The 14,499-nt window shown below is 46.3% G+C and overlaps 1 protein-coding gene across 1 annotated transcript in view; it reads right to left on the reverse strand.

Annotated features, from left to right (window-relative positions):
• Nucleotides 1–13,875, reverse strand: part of SLC9A4 (solute carrier family 9 member A4) — a 61,440-nt gene extending 47,565 nt beyond the window's left edge. The window contains exons 1-2 of the mRNA XM_047781332.1: nt 13,073–13,875; nt 7,571–8,034 (exon numbers count right to left, since the gene is read on the reverse strand). Of these exons, the coding sequence (XP_047637288.1) occupies nt 7,571–8,034; nt 13,073–13,328 (720 nt within the window). The 5' untranslated portion in view covers nt 13,329–13,875. The remainder of the gene's footprint in view (nt 1–7,570; nt 8,035–13,072) is intronic.
• Between the last annotated feature and the right edge of the window lie 624 nt (nt 13,876–14,499).

Raw genomic sequence — 14,499 nt, forward strand, 5'->3', positions numbered from 1 at the left:
AAAGTAAATAAGGAGCTAAAAAGAAAGAAAACATTGCCCACCACTCCTCCTGGAAGGGTCTGTTCTGGGTCTGTGCACAGCCCTTCTCTTGGAAAAGCTGAAACTGTCACTTAGGGTGTGAGCATCACTCTGGAGCTTAGAACAGACTTCTATTAATAACAGTCTGGAAGTTCCTGTCGTGGCCCAGTAGAAACAAATCCGACTAGGAACCATGAGGGTGTGGGTTGGATCCCTGGCCTTGCTCAGTGGGTTAAGGATTGGGCGTTGCTGTGAGCTGTGGTGTAGGTTGCAGATGCAGGTCGCAGATGCGGCTCAGATCCTGCGTTGCTGTGGCTGTGGTGTGGACTGGCAGTTGTGGCTCTGATTCGACTCCTAGCCTGGGAACTTCCATATGCTGCATGTGTGGCCCTAAAAAGCAAAGAAAGTAAAAAATAAATAATAATAAAAAAATAACAGGCTGACTCTGACACCAGCGCTGACATGCGTGTTTTTCCTCACACCAGCAAGCAATGAACTCAATTCTGACACCATCTACTTGGAGACTGAGTCAGATGCCATGGGTGAAGGGCTCAGCCCCACGAGGCAGCCTCCTCGCCCCACTTCTGATGTCCTCTCAAGCCCGGGTCTGTGCTTCTGTCCCACCAGCTGGAGATCAGAGGTTCCAACCACTCCCTCCTTGGCCTCCACTGATTTGCTAGAGCACCTCACAAAACAAAGAGAAACATTTTACTCACTAGAGGACTTTACTATCAAAGGAACAGCCAGATGGGAGGGGAGGATGTGGGGAAGTGTGGGGGAGGGGTGAGGAGTTCCCAGGCCCTCTCCTGGGGCACCACTCTCCAGAATCTCACCAACCTGCAAGTTCTCCAAACCCGATCCTTGGGCTTTTTTTGGAGGCTTCATTACATAGGCCAGAGTGATTAAATCATTGGCCACAGTTGACTGAATTCAATTTCCAGCTCCTCTCCCTTTCCTGGAGGTGGGATAGGGGGTTAGGTAGGGAGACTGAAAGCCCTAACCCCCTAATCACAAAGCTGATCCCACCAAGGGCAAGCAGCCCCATTCCTAAGGGTTTTCCAAAGTTCACCTCATTAACATGACAAAGGTAGATTTAGTGCTCCCTGCACTTAGGAAATTCCAAAGGTTTTTATGAGCTCTGTGCCCTGAACAGAGACAAAGACCAAATATATATGTCTTCTTTTAAGTCATAATATAACACACACTCTGTACTTATTCTGTGCCAGGCACTGTTTGAAATGCATAGATGTCTCAACTCATTTTTAACCTTCCTACATTCTTTCACAGGAGTTCCTGTTGTGGCTCGGTGGGTTAAGAAATCTACCAGTATCCATGAAGATGTGGGTTCGATCCCTGGCCCTGCTCAGTGGGTTAAGGATCTGGCATTGAACTGTGGTTTAAATTACAGACGCAGCTTGGATCCAGCACTGCTGTGGCTGTGGCAAAGGCTGGTAGCTACAGCTCTGATTCGACACCTAGCCTCAGAACTTCCATATGCTGCTGGTGCGGTCCTAGAAAAAAAAGAAAAAATCATTCCCAGATTAGAGGCAGCTTCCTGTGGCAAAGCCTTTCCCGGCCATCCTGAATTCACCTTGTTGTCCTCACAACCAGCGGGTCCCATGACTGTCCCCTCACCATTGAGTGATCGCCTGACGGGCAGAGGCACCCAGCTTATCTCCAAGCTCCCAGTGCCCAGAACAGTTCCTGACCCTGTGGACAGGAACTCCAGAAAGGTAGGACGCTAGGATCCCTCCTCTCCCCCATGCCTGTCCCTGATTGCATCCCACCTCCAGCCTTTTAGGCTCAGGGAACCATTCTGAAGTTCCATGGTGGCTGCAGGGCAGAGAGTGAGCACCCTGGTTTGCTCACAGCTTCCCTGACAAAGCTCAATTCAAATGGGGTGTCACTCTTGGGAGTCAGCAGAGGACTGTGGTCAGAGCACAGCCTTCTTCGTCCCCATCACTCCCTCTGTAAGCAGCCCCAGAGTCCCAAACCCAGCATCCCCTGTTATGCTCAGGGCTACCTGCTGTGTCCTACCATGATGGCAGGAGGTGCCAGGAGAAGACTCCTGAGGGTCAACAGGCAGCTGGTTAGCAAAGACAGGCTGATAAAAGGATGGACAGAGGAGATGAGAAGAGGACAAAGGAATTCTAGAATAAGGGATCAGGGAATTTAGGATCTAATGTCAGCAACAAGAATAGGAGTTCCTGTTGTGGTTCAGTGGTAACGAACCTGATTAGTGTACATGAGGATGTGGGTTCAATACCTGGCCTCGCTCAGTGGGTTAAAGATCTGGCATTGTCGTGATCTGTGGTGTAGGTTGCAGATGCGGCTCAGATCTGGCGTTGCTGTGGCTGTGGTGTAGGCCAGCAGCTGTAGCTCTGATTTGACCCCTAGCCTGGGAACCTCCATATGCCAGGGATGCAGCCCTAAAAAGTTAAAAAAAAAAAAAGTACCAGTGACCCCATTCAGGGCCTGGATACAGTGTCTGTACCTCTCTTCCTGCTGTTGGCCATGAGATTTAACAGGGGAGACTAGTCATTCTTTTTAAGCTATGTGGCTTTTATCTCTGCTCCCTCTGCCCACCATGAAGGAAGTTCTCATGATTAGAGTCACAACCTAGAATATTCTGCAAGAGGGAGAAATAAATGGACATGAAACTTGGAGGATCAGGTTCATGGCTCTTTCAATGGTTCTAGAGCATTCCCCCTTAGTGAGAGGCAGCTCTTCGGGGATAAGTATCTGCAGAGTTGTCACACGTAACCCGCAAATCACAGGTCTCTCTCTGGATGACTCAGAGTTTCTGCTGAAAGATCCCGCTTGAGACGGCTGCCCTCCAGGGCTCCCTTCTCAATGAAAGGGTAAGTTCAAGGCCCTTCACTCAAAATACAACCTCACTGCATTAAATACCAGTTGCTCTCAAACTGCTTTCTAAATCCAGCCCTGAGCTTCTCCAGTTTCATGTAGGGACACAGAAGTGCCCCAGCACACACTTAATATCACTGGGCTGTGGGTGACCACAGAGTGACCCAGAGTGACGTGTGGGCAACCTCCTCGGAGCCAAGGCTACAGAAGCTTTGCCGAGTGGAGGTCACAGCAGTGCCCTCCACAGCTACTCTGGTCAGCCAGAAATTATAATTTTGTTTTGAAATGATCATTTAAAAAAAAAAAAAAGTTCAAGTGGAAACAATTAAACGTTGGGAAAGCCAAACAAATGTTGTTAGCAAAAAAACCCCAACCAGAAACCAAGATGTGATTGGCTGGAGATGTAAAATCTAGAGCTAATTCAGGTGGAAGTCAGAGTCTCAGGTTCAGGGGCAGCACAAGACCGACAGCAGAGCCAAATGCTTTCATTGGTAACTAATAAAGGTTATGTCTTGGCAAGAATGTTTGCAGATTGTATCATGGAAGAGTATGTCTGTCAACATTAAATGAGGAGGTATTTATTTATTTGGACATGCCCATGGCATCATGGCATGCAGAACTTCCCAGGCCAGGGATTGAACCTGAGCCACGGCAATGACAATGCTGGATCTTTAACCTGCTGAGCCACCGGGGAACTCCAAGTGAGGTGGTATTTGGAAAGTCATTTCTAAATTTCTCTAAGGAGGAGTTCCCCATGTGGCTCAGTGGGTTAAGAACCCCACATGGTATCCGTGAGGGTATGGGTTCGATCCATCCCTGGCCTCCCTCGGTGGGTTAAGGATCTGGCATTGCCACAAGCTATGGTGTAGGTCCCAGATGCAGCCCCGATTTGATCCCTCACCTGGGAACTTCCATATGCTGCAGGTACAGCCCTAAAAAAAAAGAAAAGAAGAAGAAAGAAAGAAAAATAGATAAATAAATTTCTCTAACAATTTATGGAGGGAGAATTGAATAATTACCTGAATGTTATCACAGATAAGTGCCCTCGGGGGGATTACTGTCATCTTCCTGACAGTTATGGTGGGCACTTAACCCCAAGAAACTGGAGACGCATAATGAGATCCCCTCTGTGGATGGGGAGTGGAGACGTCACGGCTCAGAGGGGCCACCCTAGCAGACAGAGTCCATTCCCAGCTAAGGATACGTCCTCCACTGCCACAACACCAAAAGCATGAAAGCTATTTAATGAAAGAACGGGTGGACGGGTGGGGGAAAGGAGAGCTCGGAGACAAAACTAGCCCCGTCCTTGTTCCAGACACATCCTCATTTTAGATAGAGATGTAGTACAGGCAACACAACAGTGCTTCTCAAATGCTAGCCATTGTCTGCAGAGCTGGTTAAACCTGCAGATTCCCAGAGTGTGTGGTTCAGTAGCTCTGGGAGGGGTCTGGACATCTAAATGCTCATCGAACCCACCCCGGATATTCCAAGGCAGTGGGCTTGAGGGCCCCAGGTTGAGAAATGAGATATCTGAGCCCGGTCTGGAGCCCAGGCTCCCCTGCAACGTGCAAACACCTTGGCTTTTTGTGAAGCTCGCCCAGCAGGGAAGAAAGGGCAGCCACACCTGCAGCATATGGAAGTTCCCAGGCTCCAATCTTAGCTGGAGTCAGGGGCCTACACCACAGCCACAGCAATGTGGGATCCAAGCCTTGTCTGTGACTTACACCACAGCTCACAGCAACACCAGATCCTTTAACCCTCTGAGCAAGGCCAAGGATGGAATCTGCGTCCTCCTGGAGGCTAGTCAGGTTCATTACTGCTGAGCCACAACAGGGACGCCCTTGGATTATTTTTCGTCCTATCTATATTTGTGTAAATTTCTCACAATATAATAGCATATGCCAGGTGAGTTAAACAATTAACTGTAAAAGAAGGAAACTTTTTTTTTAAGGTTCGCATGTTCGTTGGTAGGGGACCATCTTGGAAAGCAAAATATGAAATCCAGAGGCAATAAAATAGTACGTTAGTAGGTTCGACTACATGAACATTTAAAACTTTTATAGGGTAGAAGACACCAGATTAAAAAAAAATATATATATAACAGAATGGAAGAAGATCTTTGCTTTTTTATGTAGCATTCAAAAGTTTAAATTTTAAGGGGTTCCCATTGAGGCGCTGCAGAAACGAACCGGACTAGTAACCATGAGATTGTGGGTTCGATCCCTGACTTTGCTCAGTGGGTTAAGGATCCGATGTTGCCCTGAGCTGGGGTGTAGATCGCAGAGGTGGCTCGGATCTGGCATTGCTGTGGCTGTGGTATAGGCTGGTAGCTGCAGCTCCTATTCGACCCCCTAGCCTAGGAATTTCCATATGCCGTGGGTGCGACCCTAAAAAGAAAAAAAAAGAGTTTAAATTTTAGGTAACTTCATGAGTTTCTTCAAATCAATTAAAAAAGAAGAAAAACAGCAAGTGGCCTCAAAGAGAAATGGATTGAGGCAATTTTTGCATACAATAATTCAGATATAAAAATTATTCACTGTTCATATGAAATTCAGATTTAGCTGGTGTCATAAATGTGTGTGTGTGTGTATTTTTTAATGTCTGGGAACACTAAAAGGACATGAACTTCCAATTTACAGCATAAGAAACACTAACGATCCACAGTCATTGAAAAGATGCTTAATACCATCATGCTAATTACAACAAACGTGTAGTCCTTTTTTGCTCATTAGATGGTCAAATATTGAGAAAGTAATGTCCCGCATTAACAGTGATACAGGGAAATATGCATAGTTGAATACTCTGTCTATGGAAATAAGCCCATAATGATTTCCAGAAAATCTTGGCAACTGTGTATGTAACAACTAAAATTAAGGTTCAATATTTTATTTGGTAAAACTGGGAGGGTCCCCAATGAGCCTCCCTGCAAGTTCGCCCTGCAACCTAACCCCACGGTAAGATCTCCCATCAAACAGCCCTTCTTACCAAGGGACCAGGCACAGCATTTGTATACCCCTGCGTATCGGGCACCAGGCCCTGCTAGCTTATGGAATTATTCAAAATAAGCCAATCACATCATCCCCTAGGAATCAGGAGTACCCCAGCCTTCCAGCAGTTCTTCTCGCAGCCCCTGATTGTTCACTCTTCTCCGGAATGCAGCACCTGTGTGGTGCTGCCTGTGTGTGGCATCCTCCTCCCCAAGGCTGTGAGTGAGAGTAGCTACTACACTGTTATTAGTCTCATATGTTTAGTGTCTGTGTCACTCCATGAGGGAATCCCTCATGGGATTCCCTCCCTCAATGGGAATCCCTCAATGGGAATCCCTCAATGGGAATCCCTCCCTCATTGATAGAAAGAAGAGAAGGTGATGCAAGCAGCATCTCTCAAATTTTTCAGTGTACCTACTTTTTAACCCTGACATTTGGGAAGTGAATCCCAAAATATAGCCTATAAAAACACAAGTACAAGAGAGATGAATGCAGAAACAGGAAGACGCATCGTCACATTGTTTTTTAAAGTGAAAAACTGCCAACCACCTGAAGAGCCATCCACCAGAAAATGGTTAAATACGTCATAATGAGCAGAATCTATGAACTGCTCCACAATAGTGGAAAAGACCTAGGAAGAATTCCAAAATTTGTTACATCTAAGCAATGAAATGATGTAACCCCACCCAGTTTACATAGAACTATGTACACCTACATCTGTGTGTGTACATATGTGTGTGTGCATATAAGTATATACATATGCATATATACATATACATATGAGTTGCCCAAGATAAAGCAGGTAGGGAAATGCAAACTGGATCCAAGTAGCAGCCTCTGGCAATAGAGTGGGCCAGTCAGAGGTTTTTGTGTTTTACGCCATATGATTTTGTAATGTCTCAGTCATTTACACTGAAAATGCATTCTATTATTACTTATGGGATATAAGTAATCATATATATGTATATGCAAAAATAAGAAAAGTATATCAACGTTTGCATACAAATAACAGAGACTAACCCCTGATGAAGGTTTGCAATAATGTAAGGAAACCCAGCAATGTGACAGCCTGGCCAGAATTTGCCAGCACCTCCAGCCAAAGACACCTTCTGTGCCTTAATGCTCTGTGCTGAGCTGGCCTGTGCATGCTTCTCAGCTGCTCTCCGAAGCCAAAGGGCCCCATCACATTCTCCCCGGGAGTCAGGCAAAGCAGACTAATACACAAGCCAACTCATCTCTGCAAATCCTCCAGCATCTCTCTCTCTAACCCTCTTTTATTTAACATCATCATCTAAAGCAGCATGTTAAAAAAAAAATGCATATAAAGCGAAGGAGGGTGAGGTCCGTTGACTGAGAGAAAATAAAAAACACAAGTACTGTTTGTCCTAGTGTGAAAACCTGGAAAAGACTTTAGCGAGTTTCTGCTTGTTAAGTGAAAAACAGAATTAACTAAAGAATCAGGTGCTCTCCTTTCTCTCTCTTTAGAGAAGCTAGTGAGCGCAGGGCAAGTAGCATTACGGAGCCAGTGCTGCACCGTGCAAATCCCTAGCGAAGGGGGTCAGAGATGGAGCCACCGCTGCCCTGGCCCATCTCTGTCCCCGGGGTGGCCCAGGGCTCCCCAGCCGTTTTCACCAGCGCGGAGGACTCACGCCTGTCCCCTCCCAGACCCCTGGCCCCCCGGGAGTGGGGCGACGTCTCACCACACTGATGCCGTCGTTGAGCAGGGCCTCCCCGAAGATCATCATGTACAGCTGCTCGTTCACACGCGCCTCCTCAAACACGGCCAGCACGGCCACGGGGTCCACGCTTGAGATCAGGCTGCCGAACAGCAGGTTCTGAAGCAGGTTGACGTCGCCCAGCCCAAAGGCCTCCACCTGGCAGACCAGGTAGAGCGAGAGGCCGATGCCGAAGGCGTTGATCAGGGCCCCCAGCCCCGCCCACCACAGGATGGAGCCGATGTTCTCAAAGAAGGGCCGGGTGGGCATGAAGTACCCGCCTTCCAGGACCATGGGCGGGAGAAGGTACAGGAAGTAGATGCTGGAGTCCATGACCGGAGGTGACTTGTGGTCGGTGCCAAAGATGATGGCGCCCACCAGCACCCCCACGATGATGAGCAGGCAGCTCTCGGGCATGAGGCCCGGCAGTCTGTGGTAGAGGTGGAAGCCTGCGGGGAGAGGAGAACCGTGTTTAGATGTCGGCAAATCACAGGGGCTGGCCCGCAGCGCACAGGGAGCGGCGTGTACCAGAGGCCTCGCAGAGCCACACGGATGGGAGCGTGGGTGAGCTGGACAGCATCTCTGAGCCGGGCAGCATCTCTGAGCCGGGCCTCAGAATCCATCTGTAGCCAGAGCTTTAAGTGTGGCCGGGGCTTGACAAGTTCAAGTCCTCAACCTGCCCAGCGCAGGTGTGGGTTTCAGGATCTTCTCTGCCAGCCGTGCCCTCCTGCGTCCTCCTTCCTACCCTCCCCATCCTGAAAGACCTGAGAGGTACAGCTTTTATGCACTCAGGCAAAACCCGCCTTGAAAGTTCCTGCAGAATCACTCACAGCCTAAATTCCAGTTCCTTCCACACGTAACCTCGCTTCTTTCGCCACCACACTAATACATAAAAATGAAAGTCTTGGAGTTCCCATAGTGGCTCAGTGGTAATGAACCTGGCTAGTATCCATGAGGACTCGGGTTCAATCCCTAGCCTTGCTCAGTGGGTTAAGGATCTGGCATTGCCACAAGCTCCTGTGTAGGTTGCAGAGGTGGCTTGAATCCTGCATTGCTGTGGCTGTGGTGTAGGCCTTGGCCGCAGCTCCAATGCAGCCCCTAGCCTGGGAACTTCTATTTGCTGCAGGTGCAGCCCTAAACAAACAAATAAAAAAGACAAAATATCCAGGCACAACCTTGCATTTTAGCCAACCTCACTCCTTTTCACCCTGCAGGCCTCCTTTCTTGCCCTCATGTACTGTCCTTGCTGCCTGAATTGTCCTTTTCTTCACCATATTTTGGTCCTGTTCAGTCTTTCAGGTTAAGCTTTTCCCACCCTCTTCCCAAGGAAATCATTTACCCTCCTCTGAATTATTATACCATCATTTTATCTATACCTGTCTAACAATAATGATCCCTCTCGGAACTCATCAAACAGGCAGAACGGCACACATCTTTATATCACCTCAAAGTGCTTAGCAAGACGTCTTGTCCATGACAGCTTGTCATTTTTCCAAAAGAATCTATAAGTGTATAAATGAATGAATGAATGAACAGGTGGGATGATCATCAGAGGAGCTCCTGCATGGGAAATAGACATTAAACAGATGGTTGGAGAATGATTAGGACTTTCACAGTCATCCAACAGAAGGGAAGGAATTTTAGGTGGGGAGAACTCCAAGAGGAAGACAGGAATGGCCCAGCCAGACATGTGTGACCTTCATTGAGGAGATCCATCTGGCTGGAGCAAATTTTAATTGGGAAGAGTATTGGGAGAAATGCAAGATGATTTTGATCCAAACACTGGAGAGTCTGAAATTCAAGGCTAAGGACTATAGGCTCCCTCCCACAAGCCTTGGGGAGCCATCGAATGTCTCCTTAGGAAGTTTTAGGGTCACTCATTCAAAGAGCATGTGGGTTTCCCCACCACAGCTTTGAATATCTCCATTTACGGGTTAATAGAATGGAGTATAATTAGTGTCAAGAGAGACTATTCCAAACCACAGAGCCAGTCCACTCGCTTCAAGGCCAGCCTAGGGACACCTTCTAGAGACTGGCTCTCCCCATTTCCTAATGACAACTTCTTTCTTCTCCTTCTCTTCTCTCCTCCTCCTTCTTCTTCAATTAGTGCTTACTTTAACCATGTTTAACGTTTTAAATATGTAGAGGAGGTGGAAGAGTCCACAGTGGAACTTTTCTCAGGCCCTGTGTCTCCTCAGTCTGGTCCTGCTTCCAGGAATCAAGTTTCCTGAAACGAATCCAAGGTCACCTGCCTGGAGCTCTTTTGCAGCTACACCGTGGTAGCAGGAAGAGGTTTTAACCTGTAAGCAGGGCCCTTTAAGGGGAATGCCACGTGAATTTCACATTTCACAACCCTTCTCCCCTTCCATAATGGACAATAGAGTTAGTCACTTAGGAATTTTACAGTTCCAGGGCCTGAAACTTAAATGGCCTTCAATTTACAGTTCAGGGGCCTGAAACTTTAATGGCCTCGAATAACAAAGTCCTGCCTGAGAGTCAAAGTTGGCTGTACAGTTCCATCCTGCCCAATGCCTCAAGCAACATCCTACTATAATGTCACAAGACAACCCCCAAAGTCTGACTGCCTTTCTATTATCTTTATTCTTTTTTTTTTTTTTTAAATGAGAGTTGCAACATTTATTTCAGGTTAGCACTCTCTCGCTCTTTTTTTTTTTTTCTTTTTTGCCACATAGGCAGTATATGGGAATTCCTGGGCCAGGGATTGAACCTACGCTGCACAGCAGCAACCAGAGCCACAGTGGTGAGAATGCAGGAGCCTCAACCCGCTAGGCCATCAGAGAACTCCCTCTGTAATATTGTCCTTTTATAACACGTGTAGGTGAGTGTTTAAAATGGATGTGGGAGAGCTGTGGTATTTTTCTGTCAGAGCACCTACCAGGCAATGGGGAATTCACCTTTTTTCTCCCTTGAGCCCAGGGACTGCAAGAATGAATGATAAGACTAATAATTATTAATTTTACTTTGATTCAAAATTTATAATATAGACTGAAAAACTCTGTATGAATCCTTAAGTGTTAGAGTTTTATGTCATCATTATTATTATTTTTTGCCTCAGGTGAATAGCCTACCACATATAAAGCTTCAAGCCCAGTACTTGGCACATAGTATATATTCAATAAATCTGACCTTCTTATCATGCACAATGTAAAAATAATCTGAATTCTTAAAGACAAGAAAAAAACAAGCAACTGTGAAATTGTGCTTGAATAAGCGTGATCCCACAGATAAACTATTTCAATTTTTTTTTCTTTTTCTAAAGTATGTTGAATTGCATCAAGAGGAAAATCAAGAACTTTTTTTTTTTTTCTTTTTTAGGGCCGCACCTGAGGTATATGGAAGTTCCCGGGCTAGGGGTCGAATTGGAGTTGCAGCTGCTGGCCTATGCCACAGCCAGAGCAATACTGGATCCAAGCCAATCTGTGATGTACATACCACAGCTGCAGCAACACCAGATCCTTAACCCAGTGAGCGAGGCCAGGGATCAAACCAGCATCCTCATGGACACTGTATAGGGTTCTTACCCTGCTGAGCCACAAAATGGGAACTCCCAAAATCAAGACAATCAAAGAGCTGTTCTATGACTATGTCCTCATATGATTCTGAACTTGTAGACATAATGAGTCTGGACACTTGCAGCACCTATAAAGAACAATAATTGGAGCTCCCATTGTGGCTCATCTGTAATGAACCAGACTAGTATCCTAGAGGATGTGGGTTCAATCCCTGGTCTCACTCAGTGGGTTAAGGATCCGGCATTGCCATGAGCTGCAGCAGAGGTTGCAGATGTAGCTTGGATCTGGCGTTGCTGTGTCTGTGGTGTAGGCCAGCAGCTGTAGCTCTGATTCGACTCTTACCCTGAGAACTTCCATGTGCCACAAGTGCAGTCCTAAAAAGCAAAAAATAAATAAAATAAAAAACAACAGTCTATGTTTTATGCTAATATAAAACATATCCTTTGCACATGGAGATCTTTACTGATGAAGAATGGAAGCCTCTTTTCTATTAGAAAATCCTCATTTACACCCAAAAGTGATCTTAGAAATGATTTCACAGATGAAGCAACTGAGACATAGAAAGACAGAATGACTAGCTGGTCGGTGGCAGATCCAGTTTCCTGAGACAAAATGACTAGCTGGTCAGTGTTTCCTGATTCCATACCAACTTCACCCATTACTCTGGGAGAGGAGGAGTGGGTTGGGCCAGAATCTTTGGCATTTTGATAAAGGAAAACCCCACATGAGATTACCTTGAATGTTCTCAGTATCCATGTGGTCCCGTGAAAGGTGTTAGACCCCTAGCTCTGAACTGAGGCTATCATCCCTTTGGAAAGTCATTTTTACTTGAGTACTTCTCAGAAATAACGTGAGACCCTCAGCATCATATAGTCATTTGACAAAACACACAAGAGTTCTTCAAACTAACAATGACATTCTCTTTTCACACCTTACCAGCTCAAAATGCCTAGCGGATATGAAGGGCACATAATATGCCAGTACCCTCAGCATCCGTGGGGCAGAGAGTTAGATGAAAAGACAGAGCCCACCACCCTGGTGCTAAGGAACTACTGCCCTGTTTCATGGCTCAGCCCATATTTCACAGCTGTTCCAGAGGAAACATATAAATAAGCATCAACACGTTTCATAGGTGCTATCTCAATAAGGCAAAATCTCTCTATTCAAAGAACAAAGTTCACAATTGAGGCAAAGAAGATGTTATGCTTGGCAACTGAGATAATTGTATCAATTTTCAGCTCTGGAACAGGCTGGTTTTAAGAAGACAAGGGAGTGAAGTTGGAGATTAAATGATCCAAGAGTAGAAACCATCACTTTGGGGCACAAAGAACCCTGTTTAGAGTTTCATTCCTCAACTTGAACCCCCTTCATGTCACAGAGGAAACCAGTGCTCAACTGGTTCCATTTGACTCAGGTGTAAACCAAGATTTGACTGACAGATATTCTCTCATACGCCCCCATACCCCATCACCAAGTGATAGGCATTGTCTTTGGTTGCCTTATTTCTTGCTTTCTGTAAATTTGCAAGGAGCACATGCCACTTTTAAAGAATAAACAATGGGCGTCATTGATGAAGCCCATGGTTCCGTGGCCAAGAATGAAGGAAGCATATTTTAGCAAAGAATCATGTGGTGCCTGAAATTTCTGATGGGCATTATTCCAAGGTCTACATCCTTGACTCTGTATTCTTTAAAGAACTCGAGTTTTTTACGTGCCCAAAGCTGTCACTCTGAAATGATAGGAAATGAAAACAACCAGAACCCAGGCTCTTAAATTCCAAAACACAACCAGGGAAAATTAGTTCTGATTTTCCCTGGGCTCAGCAGAGCAACACTTTGGATATAAGGGGTGCAAATTTCAAATCTACTCAGTCCCCCATTTACAAGGCACTTTCACACACAACATTTCATGTGGAAAGAAACTCCTCAAACCAGACAGGTTTTTGGGACCTTACCTATTTTTGCAAGGGATGCTAGGAGGATCCAGAGGGTGACCTCATAAGGAATTTGCACGTAGTCATAATCCAAAGCAAAAACAGACACCGTCATGGCTGGCTCCGAGCTGGCAGCTGCAAACCGTGCATTAAGCTCATGGCGGGTGGAGGAATTTGTGGATTCATTCAAATCAGAAGATGCTGCAGAACACTTGAGGGCCACTAGCAAGAGCAGCCAATTCCAGGGGCCGAAAGGCACAAGCCTCTGAAAACCCATGCTGTGGGCTTCTCTTGTAAGCCGGGCTTCTCTTGTAAGCCGCGCTTCTGAGGTGAAGAGGGTTTCTAGTGAGCAGCAGCACCCACCCGAGTCACAGGTGGTACACGTACAGTCCGTGGGTCCTTCCGGGAAGCGTCTGAGCGTGTCATTGAGTTCTGAATATAGATGTTTTCAAATCACCTTTAAAGCGTTTGTGTTCGGGCAACTCAGCCTCGCGCTCAGATGCCTCCAGTCATTCAACAGAGATGAGAAAGCCTGGGCAGCTCCCTGTGAGACCTTCATCCGACTGTGATTTGAAGAGCCACGTATAAAGGGAAAAAAAATACCTCTTCATTCAAAGCTGTTTCCTCATTTCACTGCACACTGGTTTCATCTTGTGAGTGACAATTGAAAAGGGCACCAAGGTCCTTACCCCAGATATCACTCGAGCCCTTCTCACTAGGAAGAGAATCCGTCCTCCTCTACCAGATCCCAGAAGAGGAGCTACCTGTCCTGCACCTGCTCCTTCTCTCCTCCCCCTGCTCGCTGACTTGTTTTGAATGGCCAAGGTTGCAGGTAGCTCTTGGACTACACTTAATTATTTGCTCAGATTTGACTGTTGTAATGAAATGCTTTCCGTGTTCTCCGGAGGTTACTCTGCTGACACCTAGTGGGCATCCGAAATACGACACCTCGCCAGATTCCATGGTGAGGGATTAAGGTGGGCCTGTAATTACGATGGACACTTTTGAGGGTCAAACAGCTGTGAATAATTATACCCGTCCATAAGTGTAAACCAGGATAGTCCTGGAAAACTGTATCATATGGTGTCTACAAATGAGGAAGGAGGAAGAGGAAGCGGAGGAGGAGGAAGAGGAGGGGACAAAGGGGGGGGGGGGAGCAGCATCTCCATGAGCCATAATTCTAAGTATGAACTTCCAGCCCTCCATAACTTTACACGGTATTAAAATAAAATAACCAGAGGAACAAGCTCCATGCAATACATCTAAAAACCAGTTCCGAAAAATTCTATGGCACGTCCAAGCTTTTCATTTTAAAGAATCGCGTTATGGCCTCTGTTCAAAAGAAGCAGTATTAACAGGAAGAATTTTGAGGCAGATGCTATGAATCTTCTCCTATTTCTTCTCCATCTGGCCAGGTGACTGTAGTCCTGTCACTTACTTTTCAAAGT

This window comes from Phacochoerus africanus, chromosome 5, assembly GCF_016906955.1.
Source record: "Phacochoerus africanus isolate WHEZ1 chromosome 5, ROS_Pafr_v1, whole genome shotgun sequence".
Classification (NCBI taxonomy): domain Eukaryota; kingdom Metazoa; phylum Chordata; class Mammalia; order Artiodactyla; family Suidae; genus Phacochoerus; species Phacochoerus africanus.